Source organism: Tupaia chinensis, unplaced genomic scaffold, assembly GCF_000334495.1.
Source record: "Tupaia chinensis unplaced genomic scaffold, TupChi_1.0 Scaffold000066_1, whole genome shotgun sequence".
Lineage (NCBI taxonomy): Eukaryota > Metazoa > Chordata > Mammalia > Scandentia > Tupaiidae > Tupaia > Tupaia belangeri.
The window spans coordinates 10,232,521-10,253,043 of NW_006159525.1; the positions used below are offsets into that span (position 1 = coordinate 10,232,521).

Here is a 20,523-nt window from a genome sequence, read left to right on the forward strand (position 1 = left end):
GTACAAAATTCAAAAAATGACAAAACAGCAAAAAAAAAATCCATCTCTCTCTCTTGCTCTTTTTTTTTTAGTGTTTATCTGCCTATGTTTATGTAAAATGTATCTCACAGAATCCATTGGTTTTTTTTTTTCCACTCTTCTTCCTTCACCCTGTCATAATTAAAAATTTTATCTTTAGTTCCCGTCATAGTCTTCGTAATAATATTCTGCCCTTTTGGACTCGAAACTACTTTCCGCAAATCATTTTTCATAAGTGCTAAACTTTAACCAGAAGGTCCAGATAAAAGGGGAGACAGTGGCAGGCAGAGCGCAGCTGCTTCTACAGGGTTCCTCCCTGAACTGGGTGACCATGACCTGCTGTGAGGGATGGACGTCCTGCAATGGGTTCGGCCTGCTGGTTCTGCTCCTGTTCGGCATAGTTCTCAACGCGGTGCCTCTGATCGTCAACCTGGTTGAGGAGGACAAATTATTTGAAAGTCCCATCTCTTGTTTCGAGTGGTGGTTCCCAGGAATCGTGGGAGCAGGTGTGATGGTAAGTAATATTTACCTGCCTTGATCTGGAGCAGGGCCTGCCTGGTTCACCAAACTCCTGGTGACAAGGTTTCAGCCTTACAGTCAGCTATGTCTTGGCTTAGAGTACAGTTAGGGGCGGTGGGATGGTATTAATTTCCATTGATCATCAGTGAAAAATGGTAATTTAAAATAAACTATGTAGTACAAGCTATGGTGCTTGGGCAAAAAAATTAATTGATCAAAGTTGGTTGGGTTTTACCTATTACTTTTTGTTTTCTATAGAGGTGCATGTACTCACTAAAAAGAGATAGAGAGAGAAGGGAAAAATAAGAAATTCCCACCAGGGGGGATGGCCATGCCACAGTCCCTTCACCACCAGTCTCCTCAGGATTTGGGGCATGCACTCACACGTGCCTGGCATAATTTTCAAGCTGCTGTGTCCAGGACTCGAACCACACAGTTGGTCATGTGGGATCCAGCACCTTAACCTCTACACCACCTGCTGGCCCACCAGTCAAAGTTTCACATGTTGGGCTGCTGTCTAAGCTTTATAGTTAGGAACCTTTGGAATTAATTCCCTCACCTTTCCTTTGAGTCATTCCAGTCTCTAAGTACAGACAGGGAAATTTTATTGAGTGTATGTGGGGCAGGTGGAGTGGCAGGCTGTTCACGGGAATGGGAAGAAAGGTTCCATGCAGGACGACTTTCCTGGATGGTGGTCACTGTGAGGCTGAATGCGGCCTTGCCTGCACCTGAACTCCTGGGTCTTTGACCTCAAGGACTTTTGGGCTCAGCTCTCATATAGGCTCCAGAACATCACGGAGCTTGTTTACCAGTTCAGTGACTGTTAACAGTCCACCGTGGTTGACATCTGAAGCATGGCCGTGCAGCCCGGAACTCCTGATTGCCCTGCTCAGGGGTGCACTGAGGCACCTGCACAGCTGCCCTGAAGGACTTTCTTGGGGGGGTTCTGGTAGCACCCCACTTGGACAGCAGGATACTGTTTGCAGAGCTGATGGAATATCTCAGCTCCAGTCTGTCTCCAGTATGTTACCATGGGCAAACAACGTATCCATGGATGTGCATGTTGGAGTGGGAAGTTCAGCACCCGGGAGCTTCGTTCTTTGTTATACCACCAGCATGCTACATCAGGGAGTCTAGTTAGGACCAGAGCTTTCTTAGGGGATGTGTGTGTGACAGAGAGAGGAGAGAGAAAAAGGACTGGTATTCTGTGTTCTAGAGATAATAAAACACGGTGGGACCAACAGATGGCATAGCAGTTACATTACTGGACTCCCACATGGCCAACGGCAGTTCGAGTCCCAGACCTGGCAGTTTGAAACTCACGCTGGGCACATGTACATGAATGACCAAGATCCCAGGATAATGGAGGAGAAGGGATTGAGGCATGACCATACCCCCTGGGGGGTGATTTCACACTTTCCCTCTCACTGTCTCTATGTCTCCTATGAGCATACACACCCTAAGCCAAAACAAAACAAAACAAAAACAAAAACAAAAAAACATGACTGTAATTCGCAAAGACATCCAGGACAGTTTCCTACTTAAGTCACTAATTCTTAGTGATGATTAGCTACTGCTGCTGGTCCTACCCCCAACATGGACAAAACCACTCTTGGGTCATCGTGTATTAAATGCTAAGTAAGCATCCTTCATCTGGAATACCGGGCTCAAGGCCCTCAACATCAAGTCGTTCTAGGAAGCACTCCCCAGGCTGACAGCTTCTTGCCCATTACCATCATGACAGTCGAGTCACCCGCTTTAGGTAGAGAGTGTTAAAGGAGGCACTTTTGGAAACTTTGGGGCTATTTCCTCAAACTGCTATCAAAGACTCCTCCAGGCTGCAAGAGAGAAAACAACATTGTTCAGGATGGCTCCACCGCCTAGTGGTTAAGGGAGTCGGATCCCACAGAGCTGACTGCGGTTTGAATCCCCAGCCCTGGCAGCTTAAGAAATACGCTGGGTGCACATGTGGGTGTGCACAAGATCTCAACAGGAGGGAGAAATGGAGGAGAAGGGATTGGGGTTGCAGCATGACCTCTCCACATTAGGGGTGTGCTTTCTCCCTCTCCCTCTGTCTCTCTGTCTCTCTGTCACTCTCTGCTGAGTGCACACACTCTGGCAGTTTTGTGTGTGTGTGGGTTTTTTTTTGACCATAAAAACCACATTGCTCTGGGGTCAGCAGGTGGCGTAGTGGTTAAGGCACTGGATTCCCACATGGCCGAACAGGTTCAAGCCCTGGACTTGGAGGTTTGAAACTGATGCCAATTGCATGTATGCATGCCCAAAATCTTGAGAGGAGAATGGAGGAGAAGAGATTATGGTGTGGCCATCCCCCCCAGGGGTGATTTTTTTGCTGTCTCTCTGTTGAGTGCACAAGTACTATAGCAAAATTCTCTCAGAAAAGAAACCATATTGCTCAACAGTGTGAACAAATCCTTGTGTTTGTTTTCTCTCCATATAGAAGGCCCCTCTTTTCTGAGTGTAAGCCTCCTCTCTACCTGTTTATATCAGAAGCAGGAGCAGTTGGCTGGGCGTAGGAAGACATAGCCTTAACTATGGCTGTCTATGAAGCCCTAAAATGTTCCTGGGTTAAGATAATCAATTTAGGGGCCAGCAGGTGACATGGTGGTTAAGGGCACTGGACTCTGACATCACCGACCATGGTTTGGGTCCCAAACCTGGAGGCTTGCTTTCTCACTTTCCCTCTCCCTCCCTCTTTCTCTCACTCTGTCCCTCTCTGGTCAAATTAAAAATAAATAAGTAAATAAAGCTAAATAAAATAATTTTTAAAAAAGATAATCAATTTAGAATAACTCCTGTAGCTTCAGATATAAATTACCCACAAACACCATAAGAATTTGTTTTTAATTTCTTACTAGTCTTAAAGGAGACTTTGGTGGGGACAGCACCTGCCTACACCTCTTAAATTCTTCTTCTGGGGAGGTGGGGACAGGGGAAGGGAAGAGACAGAGAAAGTCACACAGAACCAAAGGGGCATAAATCCTCCATTCGTTGACCACCAGGTAAGTGCCAACTCCTGGGTTTATACTTTACACTGTTACCTCATCTAATCAATAATCTGGGTAAATATCATTTGTACATTGCAGCCCTGCAAACAGAAGGTGAAAATGTTAACAGGACACATAGTGGGTGTGAAGCCCAGTTCCAGATCTATCTGACTGCAGAGCTGTTTCACTCAGCGTTAGCACCACAGCTCTCAACACCTGTCTCAGGCTGGCAGGGGTGAACGAGACCATCTCTGGCTTAACCCATGAACTGAGTGACCAGGAAACTGAGTCATAGCAAAGTTACATAAATCCGTGAAACAGCTTCAGAGAATCTGAACTTCCTTGTTCCGTAGCTAAATTTACTTTACCACCCTCAATAAATATTAATGAAAAACTATCTCTATTACTCTGGACTATAGAGTGGTGTTAAAGCATCAAAAGACTCTTTGAAAAGTCCAAAATACACTTTATAGATAAGACCTCAGACTCTAGGCTATGCCTACAAATAGGAGACATGCCTGTTTGGCGGCAGAGGGACTCAGAACACGGGTGTTTCCATGATCCTGGACTATACAGAGAATGTGGAGAACATCTTTTTCAAAGGAATTAGGACTCTCCTGTCCATCTACTGATTTAAAAATATCAAACTTTCAATACACTTGTAATTACACAGAAAAGTTAGTAAAAAATCACTGTCTGTGGTAAGCACTTTGGTCATAGGTCTTAAAAATCTTTCCAATATTGCTCTAGCATTTAAACTGGTATTTCTTCAAAAAGAGGAGATTATGCAAGAAGGAGACAATAAGACAAAGAATGAAGTTTATTATTAATTACTACATGAAATACTTTCATTTTATGGTTTTATGGCGTACCCCAGAGATGCCGTTTCATCTGTTGAAATGACTCAGAGTAAAAATCTTATGTTAATTATCTTATCGTGTGTTAAAGGGAAAAAATCAATACAAAAGTTATTTGTTCAAGTATTAGAGACTCAAATCATTTTTTTGAAAGAGATAAAAGACATTTATAAAAATAAAGTTGGGGCCAGCAGATGGCATGGTGGTTAGGTCGCTGAACACCCATATGGCCAATCACTTGTTTGAGCCCCAGCTTAGTGGCTTGAAAATCATACTGGGCACATGTGGGTATGTGTGTGCTCAAGATCCCAGGAAGAGAATAGAGAAGGGATTGTGGTGTGGCCATCCCCCTGGGGGGGGTGATTTCTCACTTTCCCTCTCACTATATCTGTCTCTCTTTGCAGGGAGCACACGTGCCCTATGGCAAAAACCTCTACAGCAAAAAGGAATTAATTGTAAACCTGATCAAATCATGCTAATTTATTGAGTTTATTTCATACAAAATGGTAATTCATTGAAGTCAATTATTAAAATCTTAACAGAGAACAAATTCTAAAAAGTTGAATGTATTACAAAAGATTATGCAAAGGAAGCATTTGCAAAATAGAGTTTTTATATTTATGATGAGCTGTGGCTTTCTATGTGACTCTTTTTTAAAAAAATATTTACTTATTTATTTGTTTGTTTGCTGAAACATTTTTAAAAAATTAATTACTTAATTTACATTCATTCCCTGAGCATCATCACAGCATATAAGATGTGATTTCCCATCCAGAATATACTGCATAGTGGCTTAATCATACATGTTATTGTCAATAATTTTCCATTTCTAGTTTCATATATATATATGCTATTTCTCACCCTCTGCCATTTCCCACCCTCTTCCCACACTATCTCAGGTGTCTACAGTTGTTTTCCATTTCTTCTCCACACACACACATTTTTTTGATTCATGAAATTTCTTAAATACTCTAACTACTTTCAAGAGCAAGTTCAGCTGGTATATGTGAATACATGTCTGACTTTAGACGTGAAACTCTGAGTAGAATGAATATACAATATAGCTGATGCTATATAGCTTACTACAGTAATTAAATAGGTATTTTTAAATACATTTTTTAATTTCAAGAAAAGCAGTTTTAGCTTTAATAAATCAAAGAAATGCTAAGGAACTTTGCTTAAAACTTAAAGCCAGGAAACAGGTTAGGATTTTGGTTCAAATACTAGGTACATGAACCTATCAACAGCTCAAGACAGGACAAAAATACTTAAAACTGGAAAACAAGCCTAGGAGAAAATCAGCAATGTTTTGGTCAAAAGTGATATATTGCTATTTCACCAGTTCAGTCTCATGTACTTAATCTATCTTCTGTTGTGATTCAATCTTCCCAGTTAAATTCTGGGGTATAATATTTGACTCTGAATTTGTCCCTACGATTAAGTTGGCCCTTTTCTTAGTATTTGATCTCTTACTTCTGTGTGTCTGTATTTAATTTTCCTGGAATAGAATTCCTTTGAGAACTTCTTAGAGAGCTGGGCTGGTGTTGGTAAATTCTTTCAGGTTTTGTTTATCCGAGAATGTTCTTGTCCTTTCTTCCCATATGAAGGATAATCTTACTGGGTACAGTATTCTTGGTTGAAAATTGTTTTTCCCTTAACACTGTGAATATATTTTCCTATTCTTTCCTCACTCGTAATGAGAGGTCTGCAGTTAGCTTGATGGGATATCCTCGGTAGGTAATTTGACGTTTCTCTCTTGCCAGTCTTAATATCTTGTCTTTGTGGTTTTGGTCAGTCTGGCTATATTGTGTATCAGAGAAGATCTTCTTGGATTGATTCTATTTGGGGTCATTTGTATTTCTTGGGATTGGATCTTTGAGTGCCTCTCTAGGTTTGGAAAGTTTTCTTGCAGGATTTCATGGAATAGATTATCAATGCCCTTATAAGTCTCTTCACCTTCTGGGATATCAATTATCTGGATGTTTGGACGTTTGATGATATCTAGTATTTCTTGTATATTATTCTCACTTTTGGGGGCAATTTTCTCAAACTTCGTGGTAGATTTTTCTAGGCCAGTGAGTCTATCTTCTACATCAATTTTCTGTATGATCTAGTCTGCTTTTAATATTTTCAAGGGAGATTTTGAATTCTGCCTTCATCGCTAACAGGTCAATTTGATTCATTTTTTATAGTGTGTATTTCCTCTTTCAGATCTTCCAAGAATTTCCTCACCTCCTGGAACTCATCAGCTCCTTTCTCCTACCTCTTCTGCAGTTCATTGTCTCCTTTCTCTTCCATCTCTGTTAGTTTTGTCACTACAAATATTCTAAATTCTTTATCACATTTCCAAGAGTTTCATTGTACTGTTTGAGGCTGAAGAGGAGTTATTCTTTTCCCTTGGAGGAAAGGCATTTTCTTGCTTTCCCATATTTCTTGTGACCCTGCAGTGATTTCGAGTCATCTGCTAGAAAGTGCAGTTCTTTCTAAATCTTGAAGTTCAATCTGAGCATTCAGAGGTGTGCAGAAGAAGATGATCTGCAATCTCCAGTTCTGTTTTCACTCTGTGCATCAGATTCAGTGGGGATAGAGGAATATTCTGACCCTAATCATATTCAGATGTTTGGATCCTCTTCACTTGGACCTGTCTAGACACCTAGTGAGTAGAGGCAACTAGAAGTGACTCTGGAGGGGGCAATCTTAGCAGAAAATCTTCATTTTGGGTCAAGGAAAACACTATTTCACAGCTCAAGTTCAGCATCCATCTCAGGATCTCTACGTGACTCATGTTCAAGTGCTTAGAGGACTCCCCAAAGCCTGAGTTCTAGCACAGAGTTTTTAATGACCTGAAATTCTCTGTGCTTCATTTGTAAGATTGTGTACTTCTGAAACCAAATAAAAGTAAATAGGGAAAAATGAACCATACTACTTATTTCCTTTGTAAAAACGAAACAAGCAGGACTTCTAATTTTGCAGATGCTCTTAGGCAGCCAAGGATGCCTGGCGGTGGTAGAGGGTTAAGATGTAACGCTCGGTGAGCCTGACCAGGTGGGAAGGTTCTGAGTTCATGTCCAGAGATGCCCCTGAGCACACCAAGCATGTAGTGCCTATGATTGGACTGACTGAAGCTGGGGCTGGGTCATGGTGTCAAGACTGTGCTGGGAATGCTCCTTCCTTCTCTTGCTCATGGAAGAAATACAGAGGCTTACAAAAATTGCACATTCAAATAGCCTTAGGAATTCAAGAAAAAGAGTATTCTCATAATTATTCATTTTAGTAGGAAATTATCTGGGAGGTTTTTAATTCAGCCACATGCTCTCTATCACTTTCTCTCACACACATTTTCAACATATATTTTTGTTTGTTTGTTTTGCTAGAGGGCACGTGTACTAACCTAAGGAAGAGAGAGAGGGCAAGTGAGAAACCGCCCACCAAGGGGGATAGTCATGCCACTAATCCCTTCCCCTCCATTCTCTTCTTGGGATTCTGGGCAGGCACACACAAGCACCCATGTATTTTTCAAGCCCAGGTCTGGGACACGGACTGCACCAGCTGCCTTGACCTCCGTGTGAACTGCTGCCTCACACTTGCACATTTTGACGTCTACCCATTCCATAAGAGACCCTCTAATTTTTGAAGTTCTAAATGGGCAAAATGGTTGAAATCCAATGAGCTATCACCTTTAATGGCATAAAGACAGATGTTGGGGACCTTGGGAGAAGAAAGTTAGCTAACTTAGGAGTGCAGAGACAGAATTGTTTGTTCCCAACTGTCACATGAACTAAACCATCAGTTTCTTTCCTGGAGGCTCGCCAGGCTAATTCATACAATTTATGTAATTCATTAATGACAAAACAAAGATGTGTTAACGTGCCATGAGGTCAGGTGGGTGAGGATTTACACACTGCAAGTTACTGTTGCCTTATAAAACTCCTTTGCAGGGAACCATGAAAGCTAAGATTTAGCAGCTCCAAAGAGCTGGATATGATCTTGGAAAACAAGAGCAGGAGAGAGAACTACTGGAGGGCAGCTGTGCTGAGAAGGCAGAATTACCTTAGAGTTGACATTTCTTAAGAGGAAGGAAGTAATTTGCATTCCACCCTTAAATAATACAAAACTTCTTCTAGTGAGAATTTCAAGTCAGAGCTGCTGACTAGATATCACTAGAAAGTTCTGAGAACATGGTGTCCTTTCTTACAGCTTTCTTTGGCAATCGACAGTTTCCCTGAACGAAGGATGCAATGCATATGATTTCCGGACATCGGCGTCAAGGGAGATCATTACATATCACTGGTACAAGAGCAGAAAGGAGAATGTAGACCCAAAAGTAATTCTCAAATAGAAGTTTGGAGAAATAAAGGAGAGGGAGGTGGCCTTGAAAGAAGAAAGCTAGCCAACTTGGGGGTGTAGAGACGGAATTATTTGTTCCGAACTGCCACATAAGCCATCAGTTACTTTTCTGGAGGCTTGCCAGACAAATTCCTGCAATTTATGGGGAATTGGCTGCAGATTGTAATAACTAAAGAAAATAATAATTTAACTTTGGATGATGCGACTAAGTCTTATTTATTTATTTATTTAGGTTAAGTTTTGCTATGGGGCACATGTGCTCACCAGACATAAAAAGAGAGAGAGAGTGAGAAAGCACCCCAAGGGATGTGGAATCCATTCTCCTCCCAGGAATTTGGGCAGGCATGCACGCATAGCTAGCAGGATTCTGAAGCCACAGAATCAGGACTTGAACTGGCTCCCTGAGGGAGACAGCCACCTTAGTCACCATGCCACTGGCTGGCCTGGAACCAATCCCTTAGGAAACATGCTCTCAAAAACAATGCACAAATGAATCCTCCTGATCTAGTTAAAAATCCAAGTCTCTCTGCAGATACTCAGAGTAAACTAAACTGAAGACTTTAAAACTGCTATCCTGAATCCCCCCACCACCCTTTTAATCTTTATGATGCAGCTTGGGATCCCAGGTTTGAAAGACCAGGGAAAGTGCCAAATTTCTATTTTGTTCTCTAGAGTCTTGATTTCCCACAACTGGTGGTAAATGGAAGGCAGTGATTATTGCTTTTCCATCTAAGGAGAAGTAATAATACTCATCTTTCCTGTTGATGTAATTTCCAGGTCATTCCAGCAACAACAATGTCCTTGGCAGCAAGAAAAAGAGGGTGTTGCAACAACAAGACTGGGGTGAGTATGCAGCCCAAGTGCTTAAGCAGTTATTGACAATTCAGCCAGACCAGGCTGAGTCATCAGCTTCTGCTGAATCACAACAGAGCTTCTCCAGCAGGGTCTCTGCCTTCCTTAGAAATGTGGATGGCTTTATGACAGGTCTTTTCGTTCTCCATAAAAAATGTATAGATAATAATAATGATAAAGAAAAAAACTGAGCTTTGCAGCAAGCCTTCTGTTCTTTTTTCAGCCTTTTAGTTCGCCAATCTGAAGGTTTTCAGAGAGATTTGTAAGTCACATCCAGACTGTAATCAGTTTTATAATAATCAAATAATTAAGGGTTTCATGGTAGGTATATAACACTGAAGAAAAACATATTTTTATTTCTCTTGTGCATATGATAAATTGGTTTGCTAGGATCAGAATGGTAACTGTCTTTATCCAGTTAAAGGAGATGCCAGTTACTTATTTAATTTTTTAAGAGGTTTTTGCCATAGGGTATGTGTACTCCAGAGACAAGAGAGAGACAGAGATAGAAAGCTAGAAATCACCCCCCAGGGCAGAAGGTCATGCCATGATCCCTTCTACATTTTCTTTTCGTTATCTTGGGCATGCACGCACACACACCTGGCGTGAGTTTAAGCCACCAGGTCTGGGACTTGAGAGTCCAGCGACATAGACCTTACGCCAACTGCTGGTCGCAATGCCAGTTAATATTTTAAAAAGTAAAAACTGGGTCAGCAGGTGGTGTGGTAGTTAAAGTGCCAGATTCCCACATAGCTGACCATGGTTCAAGTGCTAGTCCCAGCACCTTGAAAATCACACCAGGCACATGTGTATGCATGACCAAAATCCCAAGAGGAGAATGGAAGAGAAGGGATTCCAGTGTGACCAACCCCTCAGGGGGTGAGTTCTCACTTTCCCTCTCTCTGTGTGTCTCTCTCTCTAGTGAGTGCCTGAACCCTGTGGCAAAAACCTTAAAAAAAAAAAAAAGTAAAAATTTACATACTATGTATAAAGTTTTAATTAAGTGAAATATTGCTGAATCCTTGAACTCAGAAACATCCAAACAGTTATACAGATTTTCCTGTAAAATTATATTTTCATTAAGAACTTTCATTTTTACCCACACATGTCCTTTCATGGAAAATTAATCATCTTTTCAATAATTACTTAAGTTTTCTCTCTTTGAGGACACAGTGAGGCAAGAATAACCAAGCCACTTTTCATGCAATGTTGATTTTTTTTTAAAGAATTATGTATTTATTTTAATTTGACCAGAGAGGTACAGAGCAAGAGAATTAGCGAGAGAAAGTGAGAAAGCAAGCTACCAAGTCCAAGTCTCGAACTGCAGTCAGTCATGTGGGAGTTTAGCGCCCTTACCACCATGCCACCTGCCAGCCCCCATGCAGTGTTGATTCTCATTCATGAGGAGATTTTGCTCTACCACATCAACCTTGAAAAGAATTCCAAGTCATAATTATAGATTACACGTGGAGGAGCTACAGGAATCCCTGAAGTGCCAAAGAAGATGCAGTAAAACACTGTACCTGCCCTGTTAATAAGTGGTGCTCATTATTTAACTGAAAGTTTAAATATCATAAACGTTCTTAGCAACTTTTCTCACTTGTTGGGAGCCATGTGGGGACTAATGTTTAAGTCATACTTGACCTGGTATCTTCTAAGGCTAGCTAATTAGAACAAAGCTTTATAACAGGACAAAGGCTAGATGTTGGGAGAGGAGTCAACAAGACCTGTTCTTCTCTTTTAAATTTGTTATAGGGTGTGTGCACTTGCTGGAGAGAGACAAGGGGAATGACCATGCTGTAATCCCTTCTCCATTTTTCTCTTTGGATTTTTTGGGCATGCACGCCCCTGTACCCAGCATGCTTTTCAAGCCACCAGGTCTGGGACTCCAACTGTACAGTCAGCCATGTGGTAACAAGTTGCCTTAACCACCATGCCACTAGGCTAGCCCCATCCCCTATTTTTAACTGGTCACACTTACTTTTTTTTTTTTTAAACTGTTCCTGGCTTCTACTCCTTTTCCACTTCTTGATTTTTAATTCTGAATACAAGGTGAATTTGCTGAATTATTTAAATGAGTCCCCACTCTAAGGGAAATACATGCTCGAAATCACTTTTTGAAGACCGGTTCCTTTGCAGTGATAAGAAATCACAAACACTTGGTGAGCAGATAATTAGTGGCGCTTCTTGATGAGTAAATTGAAGAAATCTGCACAGGTCACAGTAGAGTGGGTGAATCAGGATTTGAATTAGACTCTAAATCCATCATTCTGTATATTCAGCTGGGAAAAGCGTAGTGCAGTGATTAGAACCTGAGCACCAGCATTCTCCAGCTGTGAGATCCTGACATGCTTGCCAACCTCCCTGACCTGCAGTGTCCGCGTCCATAAAACAGGGACAACAGAGTCAGTGAGTGGCACGGTGGTTATGGCACTGGACTCCTACATGGATGACTGTAGTTCAGATTCCAGGCACTGCAGCTTGAAAATCATGCAGGGCATGTGTGCATGTGTACCCAAAATCTCTGGTGGAGAAGGGATTGCAGCATGGCCATCCCCCTGGGAGGTGACTTCTTACTTTCACTGTCTCTCTCTCCAGCAAGCACATATGACCCATGGCTAAAACCTTTTAAAAAGGGGGGAGGATATTATTTATCTCTTGGGATTACTGTAAGAGTTAAATTAATAACACATGCAAAGTCCAATGTCCCTCAACCTAACTATATAAGCAGTCACTTTATTCTGCCTATTCATTGAATGTAGGTTTGAACAGCACAAGACAACATTCTCTAGGAGTTGCAATATTGTGCCATAAAAGAGAAAGTATTTCCTCCTTTTATTTTTGTTGACTTCAAAATAATCGTAATTACCATTAGCTAATGCTACGGCTTGAATATTTGTCCTCACCAAAACGTGTGTTGAAATCTAATTGCCACCGTCACAGCGTTAGGCTATGACAATGAAGTTCTCATGCACGGGTTACTGCCGTTGCTGTGGGAGTGGGTTAGGTATTACCAGAGTCGGCCCCCTTCCCTGTGGCTCTTCCTGCACTCCTGTGCCCTTCTACCTTCTGCCATGGCACGATCCCCACGGCCCTCATCACATGCAAGCACCATGACACTGGACTTTCCAACCTCCAGAGCGGAACAACAAATGCCTTTTCTTTATAACCTACTCAGGTGCATTCTGTTACAGCAACACAAAATGGACTAAGGCAATTAACAATTTCCCCGAAGCAACACAGAACTAATTTTTGGAAAAAACACATGCACATTAACTTTCATCCCATGCTTTTTTCTGCTTTTGTGACTTTGACTCAGGAAACAAAAGATGCATACAACCCTTTTTCCTACCAGTATTCTTGACGGAGGTGACTGTAGCTCCTACCCCCACTAAGAGGGATAGTTGTCTGGTGACATCTGTGGTTGTCACAGCTGGGGAAGGGTTGGGGGAAGAAAGAGCAATACTGGCACCTAGTGGGCAGAGACCAGGATGCTGCTAAACATTCTACACAGCACAGAAAAGGCCTCGGCAGTAAAAATGCGCAGGTGTCAATAATGCTGGGTAGGCCTGCTCCAGCTCCATGTTGATCACTGCAGGATGCTGGTCACTGGCCACATAAGCACTAGGGCCAAACTCAGATTAAAGGTTTGTGAGCCAAGAGAGCAGACATCAAAATGTGAGTGGTTAAGACCTAAACAAGGTTCTATGAAGCAGGATGTACAGAAAATATGGAGGAGAAACCAGATCTCAGAGATCAGATGAAACGAAGAAGGCTCAGGAATACTGAAATTTTTTTTTTCTTTTTTGGAGAGGTTTTCGCTACAGGGCGCATGCGCTCGCCAGAAAGACAGAGACAGAGAGACAGAAAGCGAGAAATCACCCCCGAGGGGGGATAGCCACGCCACAACCCCTTCTCCTCCAGGGATCCTGGGCACGCACGCACACGCATCCAGCGTGAGTTTAAGCCGCTGCGTCCAGGACTTGAACTGCGGTCGACTACATGGGAGTCCAGTGACATAGCCATTACGCTAACTGCTGGTCCCAGGAATACTGAAATTGTTCAGAGACAGGGCAAGCCCAATTATCTGTTAGTGACTGCAATCAAATGGCAGAAACTGGGGCCAGCAGGTGGCGTGGTGGTGAAGGCACTGGACTCCCACGTTTCAGTGGGATCACCACAGTGTGAGTCCTCGGCCTGGTGGCTTGCTTTCTCACTTTCTCTCTCCTTCTGTCTCTCTCTCTGGTGAGTGCATATACCCTACAGCAAATTAAAAATAATAGGAACAATAAATAAAATTAAATATTTTTTTTAAATGGCAGTCTTTGCTGTTTTCTTTCTTAATTCATGGATGAAATTGTGATCCGAAGAGCCAGGACTACAGGGCGACTAGAGAAGGGCGGCAGTTGGTTCTGAGGACGGCTTATGCTCTGACAGTGGAAACAGACCATGGACATGCAGTAACTTGAGCAAATGGCTCTGCTTTACGTTTCAGATGTTTCTTTCATCCCTTCTCAATGTGATCACAATCATTGGTGCCGTGTACTGCATGTTGGTGTCCATCCAGGCTCTCGCAAAAGGTCCTCTCATTTGTAACACTCCAGGCAATACTAATTGTGAATTTTCACTGAAAAACTTAAGGTAAGTAAGCTGGGGCCTACTGTCATCAGCTGCAGCTTATTAGAACAGGACCGAGCAGGGCTGAAATGATGCGTTCTCTTGGAAGCTACTACTGGGACAGCCTTTCAGGGATCTAGCGTGTTAACTGCAGCTGAAAGCCTCACACAGAAATGGAGGAAGCACTACGTTCAGAATGATTTGGCCATGGTCTTGCCTAAAAGGACTAGTTGACCTCAGATGGCTTATGGTTGTTTTTGTTTGTTTGTCTGTTTGTTTGTTTTTTAAAGAGAGATTTTTGCTATAGGGCACATACACTCACCAGAGAGACCAAGAAACAGAAAGTGAGAAATCACCCCTCGGGGGAATGCCCATGCCACAATCCCTTCCCTTCACCCTCCTCTTGTGACCTTGGGCATGCACATACATGTGCCTGGCATGAGTTTCATGGTGGGTCCTGGACTCGAACTGCGGTCGACACTATGTGGCAGTCTAGTGACGTAACCATTATGCCATCTGCTGGTCTCTTAAAAATAAATCCATTGTCACAACAGTGTATGTGTAAGTGTAATAAAAACTTCTAGAAATACACACTAGAAACTTAACTTTCATTTTTGGAGAAGAGTAATGCGGTATACCTGGGGAGTAAAAGGAACTTTTAGTTTTTGAACTTCTGAACTAACTGAATTAATAAACCATGAGCATCTATTACCTTTATAACGTAATTAAAAAAATAAAATAAAATGTAGAACCTTGCTTGTGGGTCCTGAAAGAAACAACACAGCCACCTGTGTATTTGCAAGAATATCTTGCAACTATTCTATACATATGCTATAAGAATAGGAACGACTCACAAAAAAAAATTTTTTTTTGAGAGGTTTTCGCTACAGGGCGCGTGCGCTTGCCAGACAGACAGAGAGAGACAGAGAGACAGAAAGCGAGAAATCACCCCCGAGGGGGGATAGCCACGCCACAATCCCTTCTCCTCCAGGGATCCTGGGCACGCACGCACACGCATCCAGCGTGAGTTTAAGCCGCTGCGTCCAGGACTTGAACTGCGGTCGACTACATGGGAGTCCAGTGACATAGCCATTACGCTAACTGCTGGTCCCAGGAATACTGAAATTGTTCAGAGACAGGGCAAGCCCAATTATCTGTTAGTGACTGCAATCAAATGGCAGAAACTGGGGCCAGCAGGTGGCGTGGTGGTGAAGGCACTGGACTCCCACGTTTCAGTGGGATCACCACAGTGTGAGTCCTCGGCCTGGTGGCTTGCTTTCTCACTTTCTCTCTCCTTCTGTCTCTCTCTCTGGTGAGTGCATATACCCTACAGCAAATTAAAAATAATAGGAACAATAAATAAAATTAAATATTTTTTTTAAATGGCAGTCTTTGCTGTTTTCTTTCTTAATTCATGGATGAAATTGTGATCCGAAGAGCCAGGACTACAGGGCGACTAGAGAAGGGCGGCAGTTGGTTCTGAGGACGGCTTATGCTCTGACAGTGGAAACAGACCATGGACATGCAGTAACTTGAGCAAATGGCTCTGCTTTACGTTTCAGATGTTTCTTTCATCCCTTCTCAATGTGATCACAATCATTGGTGCCGTGTACTGCATGTTGGTGTCCATCCAGGCTCTCGCAAAAGGTCCTCTCATTTGTAACACTCCAGGCAATACTAATTGTGAATTTTCACTGAAAAACTTAAGGTAAGTAAGCTGGGGCCTACTGTCATCAGCTGCAGCTTATTAGAACAGGACCGAGCAGGGCTGAAATGATGCGTTCTCTTGGAAGCTACTACTGGGACAGCCTTTCAGGGATCTAGCGTGTTAACTGCAGCTGAAAGCCTCACACAGAAATGGAGGAAGCACTACGTTCAGAATGATTTGGCCATGGTCTTGCCTAAAAGGACTAGTTGACCTCAGATGGCTTATGGTTGTTTTTGTTTGTTTGTCTGTTTGTTTGTTTTTTAAAGAGAGATTTTTGCTATAGGGCACATACACTCACCAGAGAGACCAAGAAACAGAAAGTGAGAAATCACCCCTCGGGGGAATGCCCATGCCACAATCCCTTCCCTTCACCCTCCTCTTGTGACCTTGGGCATGCACATACATGTGCCTGGCATGAGTTTCATGGTGGGTCCTGGACTCGAACTGCGGTCGACACTATGTGGCAGTCTAGTGACGTAACCATTATGCCATCTGCTGGTCTCTTAAAAATAAATCCATTGTCACAACAGTGTATGTGTAAGTGTAATAAAAACTTCTAGAAATACACACTAGAAACTTAACTTTCATTTTTGGAGAAGAGTAATGCGGTATACCTGGGGAGTAAAAGGAACTTTTAGTTTTTGAACTTCTGAACTAACTGAATTAATAAACCATGAGCATCTATTACCTTTATAACGTAATTAAAAAAATAAAATAAAATGTAGAACCTTGCTTGTGGGTCCTGAAAGAAACAACACAGCCACCTGTGTATTTGCAAGAATATCTTGCAACTATTCTATACATATGCTATAAGAATAGGAACGACTCACAAAAAAAAATTTTTTTTTGAGAGGTTTTCGCTACAGGGCGCGTGCGCTTGCCAGACAGACAGAGAGAGACAGAGAGACAGAAAGCGAGAAATCACCCCCCAGGGGGGAATGGCCACGCCGCAATCCCTTCTCCTCCATTCTCCTCTCGGGATCTTGGGCATGCATCACACGTGCCCAGAGTGAGTTTTAAGCCCCGGGTTGGGGACACGAACTGTGGTCGACTACATGGGAGTCCAGCAACATAGCCATTACGCTAACTGCTGGTCCCACGACTCACAAATTTAAGCCTTGTAAAAACAATATTAAGTTACATGTAAATGGCTCCTTTCAGACTTTTAAGATGGTTCTGGCCAGTCCCATAGCCTAGAGGTTAAGGCAGACTGATCCCACACAGCCAAGTACAGTTCAAATCCTGGCCCAGCAGCTTAAAAACGTGTTGGTGTGGTGGTTAAGGCACTGGACTCCCACATGGCCAATTGCGATTGGAGTCCCAGACCTGGAGGCTTGCTTTCCTACTTTCCCTCTCTCTCTCTCTCTGTCTCTCTCTGGTCAAATTAAACAAATGATGATGATGATGATGATAAATAAAATAATTCTTTTAAAAAAAAAAGAAGCATGGTGGGCATGTATGTGTGCCCCAAATCCCGACAGGATAGAGAAATGGAGAAGGGACTGCAGCAACCATGCCCACTGGGGCACACGCACGCACCCCCCGCAACCATGCCCACTGGGGCACACGCACGCACCCCCGGCAAACATTCCCACTGGGGCACACGCACGCACCCCCCGCACCCATGCCCACTGGGGCACACGCACGCACCCCCGGCACACCTTCATCCACAAAGAAAATATATCAATATGACAGTCCTGAAAACAGGAATAGGGCTAGCCAGGTAGCACAACTGTTAAGGGAGTGGGATCCCACACAGCCAACTATGGGTCAATTTTCCATGCTAGCAGCTTGAAAAAATACATAGCACATGTAAGTGCATTGTGCCCCAAATCCCGACAGGATAGAGAAATGGAGAAGGGACCCCAGCAACCATGCCCACTGGGGCACACGCACGCACCCCCGGCAACCATGCCCACTGGGGCACACGCACGCACCCCCTGGAAACCATGCCACTGGGGCACACGCACGCACCCCCCTGGCACTTTCAAAAAGATGGCTTCTGTCTGACTACAGGTACAATTTGTAAAACTGGAAGAAAAGAACAATATAATTCTATTAGCTGTCTACATAGTCTGTTCAGTTTGGAAAGTAACTAGAATTTACTTTTGTAGTAACATGAAAAAAATTGTTTCTTCTTTTCCCTTGCCTTCCTACATGAGAAAAGAAAAATTGAAATTTGCATAGCAGTTGCTGTGAGTCAAACACTTATTAACAAATTCCGCTAATAGATTTGCAGTAGATGATTAGAGATTTCAATGACAGATGCTATACGGGACACTTCAGAAAGTTCATGAAAAGGGGAGAGATACTGGCACAGTAACAAAAAGTGACATTCTGTGACCACAGTTTGAGTCCCAGACATGGCTTAAAACTCACAGCAGGTGCATGTATATGCATGCCCAAAATCCCAAGAAGAGAATGGAGAAGGGATTACAGCATGCCATCCCCTCTGGGGGGTGATTTCTTACTCTATCAGAGACGGGATTGCAGTGTGTCTATCCCCCCAGGGAGTGATTTCTCACGTTCTGTCTAACTCTCTGGAGAGCGCATGTGCTCTATAGCAAAAACCACTATTAAAAAAAAAACAAAACGACGACACTCAGTGAGGCTGACCCACATGGGCAAGTTCTGGGTGCACATACGAAGATTCCCCTGAGTATGCCAGGCACATGCATGCCCATAACATGGGTTGACTGAGGCTGGGGGTGGATTGTAGACAAGACCCTCTTGGGGGTGCTATCTTTCTCATTTAAGAAATGAATGAGTGAATGAGTGTATCCTCTAAACATTTTAAAATTCACCCAGCGTTTTCTCACATCATTATGCATTTTCCATGAACTCTCTGAAGACCCCTTATACACAGTCGGTCTTCAGGGAATGACAACCATCCACCATGTACTGGGCAGATCCTAGCACTCAGGTATTCGCAGTCTGGGTGGGGAGGCAGACTAGGCTAGTAAACAGCCACAACAGACTGATGTTACGCTCACTGCACGTCACAAAGCTGACTCATCCCACGTTCTACAAATAGGCTGCCTTTTCCCAGGTGCAGTGTCAGTTGCTGGTATCCAGTAATGTAAACTCCCTAAGAACAGTCCCTCTTACTCTAAGTAAACTAAAGAAAAATCATCTTGGGGCCAGTAGGTGGCATGGTGGTTAAGGTGCTGGACTCCCACGTGGCTGACCGCAGTTCGAGTCCAGAACCTGGGAGCTTGAAAATGATGCTGGGTGTATGTGCACGCACACCCAAAATTCGGAAAGGAAAATGGAGTAGAAGGGAAGGTAGCATGGCCATTCCTGCAGTGTGTGTGGGGTAACTTCTCCTTTTCCATCTCTGTCTCTCTCCAGCAAGCACTCATGCCCTACGGCAAATACCTTAGGGGAAAAATCATTTTTAGCTTAAGTGTTAAGTTTCTCATTTTCCATAGCCCCACTAGAACGGGCACACAGTACTCTAATCAGGAACATTTGAATGTCTTTTGAGTAAAACTATACATCTGGTTTAAGAGCAGTTGCAACGCTGTTGTTTGACATTGTGATCTAAGCTCCTGGAGTGGGCGAGCGCCTTAGTTTTGTTTTTAGCAGGTAGAACAGTGTCTGCATAATAGGACAAACCACATGACACTGTCATTACTCAACCATGTCTGACAGAGAAACAGCGCATGGTTCAACCTCAGAGTAAAAAGGTACACGACACAAACCTATTTTGAATGATGAGACAGGTAATCTGCTTTAGAACCATCAGGGTATGTGTACCCATGCTCAGAAACCCTGATCCTAGCTGTAATTTCTAGGCGCAATAGTTCAAAAGTACTCTTCTCCTGTGCTTGTTCTTTCCCACATACTATGTTGCATTCCTTGGTTGTCGGTGATATTCCTGAGAATCTTGTCGTTTGTTTTCAGTGACATCCAACCAGAATCTTTCAATCTGCACTGGTTCTTCAATGACACTTGTGTACCGCCTGGTAACTCCAATATCCCCAACACCAACAATACCTGGCCCAGCAACTGGACAGCATACAGCCTGGATTTCAGTTCGGAAGAAGACAAACGAAGGATCATCCACTTCGCAACCTTCTTAGGCCTACTGCTGGTTGGAATTCTTGAGGTCCTGTTTGGCCTCAGTCAGATAGTCATTGGTTTCCTTGGCTGTCTGTGTGGGGTCTCCAGGCGAAGAAGTCAAATTGTGTAGTTTAATAGTAAGAAGTGGAACAGTTGTTTGAATAATCTGAGAACTATGTTTAAAATACTTTCTTTCAGAAGTTCAATAATGGAACATTGTAAAGTTGTATGGGTTTTTATAGTCCAAACTGTTCTAAAGTCATCTTTGAGGTGATTAAAGAAAACCTTTCACATGTAATGCACGCTGTAAATATGTAATATTTCTACATGGAAACAACAAAAATAACCACCAGTGACTTTGTGGAGAAGTGAAGAGAAATTTTCAACTTGTTTTGTACCTTTCTGTTCTGTGTTGTTTGAACTTAGTAACTATTTACTCTCGCACACACTTAGGGAGTGGGAGAGGATGAGAAGGAACGGAAGTAATCCCATAGTGAAAAGTGGGGGACCTTTTTATTGTCTTCTTTATACC

The 20,523-nt window shown here is 42.9% G+C and overlaps 1 protein-coding gene across 1 annotated transcript; it reads left to right on the forward strand.

Annotated features, from left to right (window-relative positions):
* The first annotated feature begins 328 nt into the window (after nucleotides 1–328).
* Nucleotides 329–20,523, forward strand: TM4SF20 (transmembrane 4 L six family member 20). Its single transcript, XM_006141945.3, has 4 exons — nucleotides 329–532; nucleotides 9,527–9,592; nucleotides 14,097–14,242; nucleotides 19,833–20,523. The coding sequence occupies exons 1-4, from the start codon at nucleotides 350–352 to the stop codon at nucleotides 20,119–20,121; spliced, it is 684 nt and encodes a 227-aa protein (XP_006142007.1). The 5' UTR covers nucleotides 329–349; the 3' UTR covers nucleotides 20,122–20,523.

Coding starts and splice junctions, on each gene's coding strand:
- TM4SF20 (XM_006141945.3), top strand. CDS start 350: ATGACCTGCTGTGAGGGATGGACGTCCTGCAATGGGTTCGGCCTGCTG. Junction 533..9,526: donor TCGTGGGAGCAGGTGTGATG/GTAAGTAATATT, acceptor TGTAATTTCCAG/GTCATTCCAGCAACAACAAT. Junction 9,593..14,096: donor GTTGCAACAACAAGACTGGG/GTGAGTATGCAG, acceptor TTTACGTTTCAG/ATGTTTCTTTCATCCCTTCT.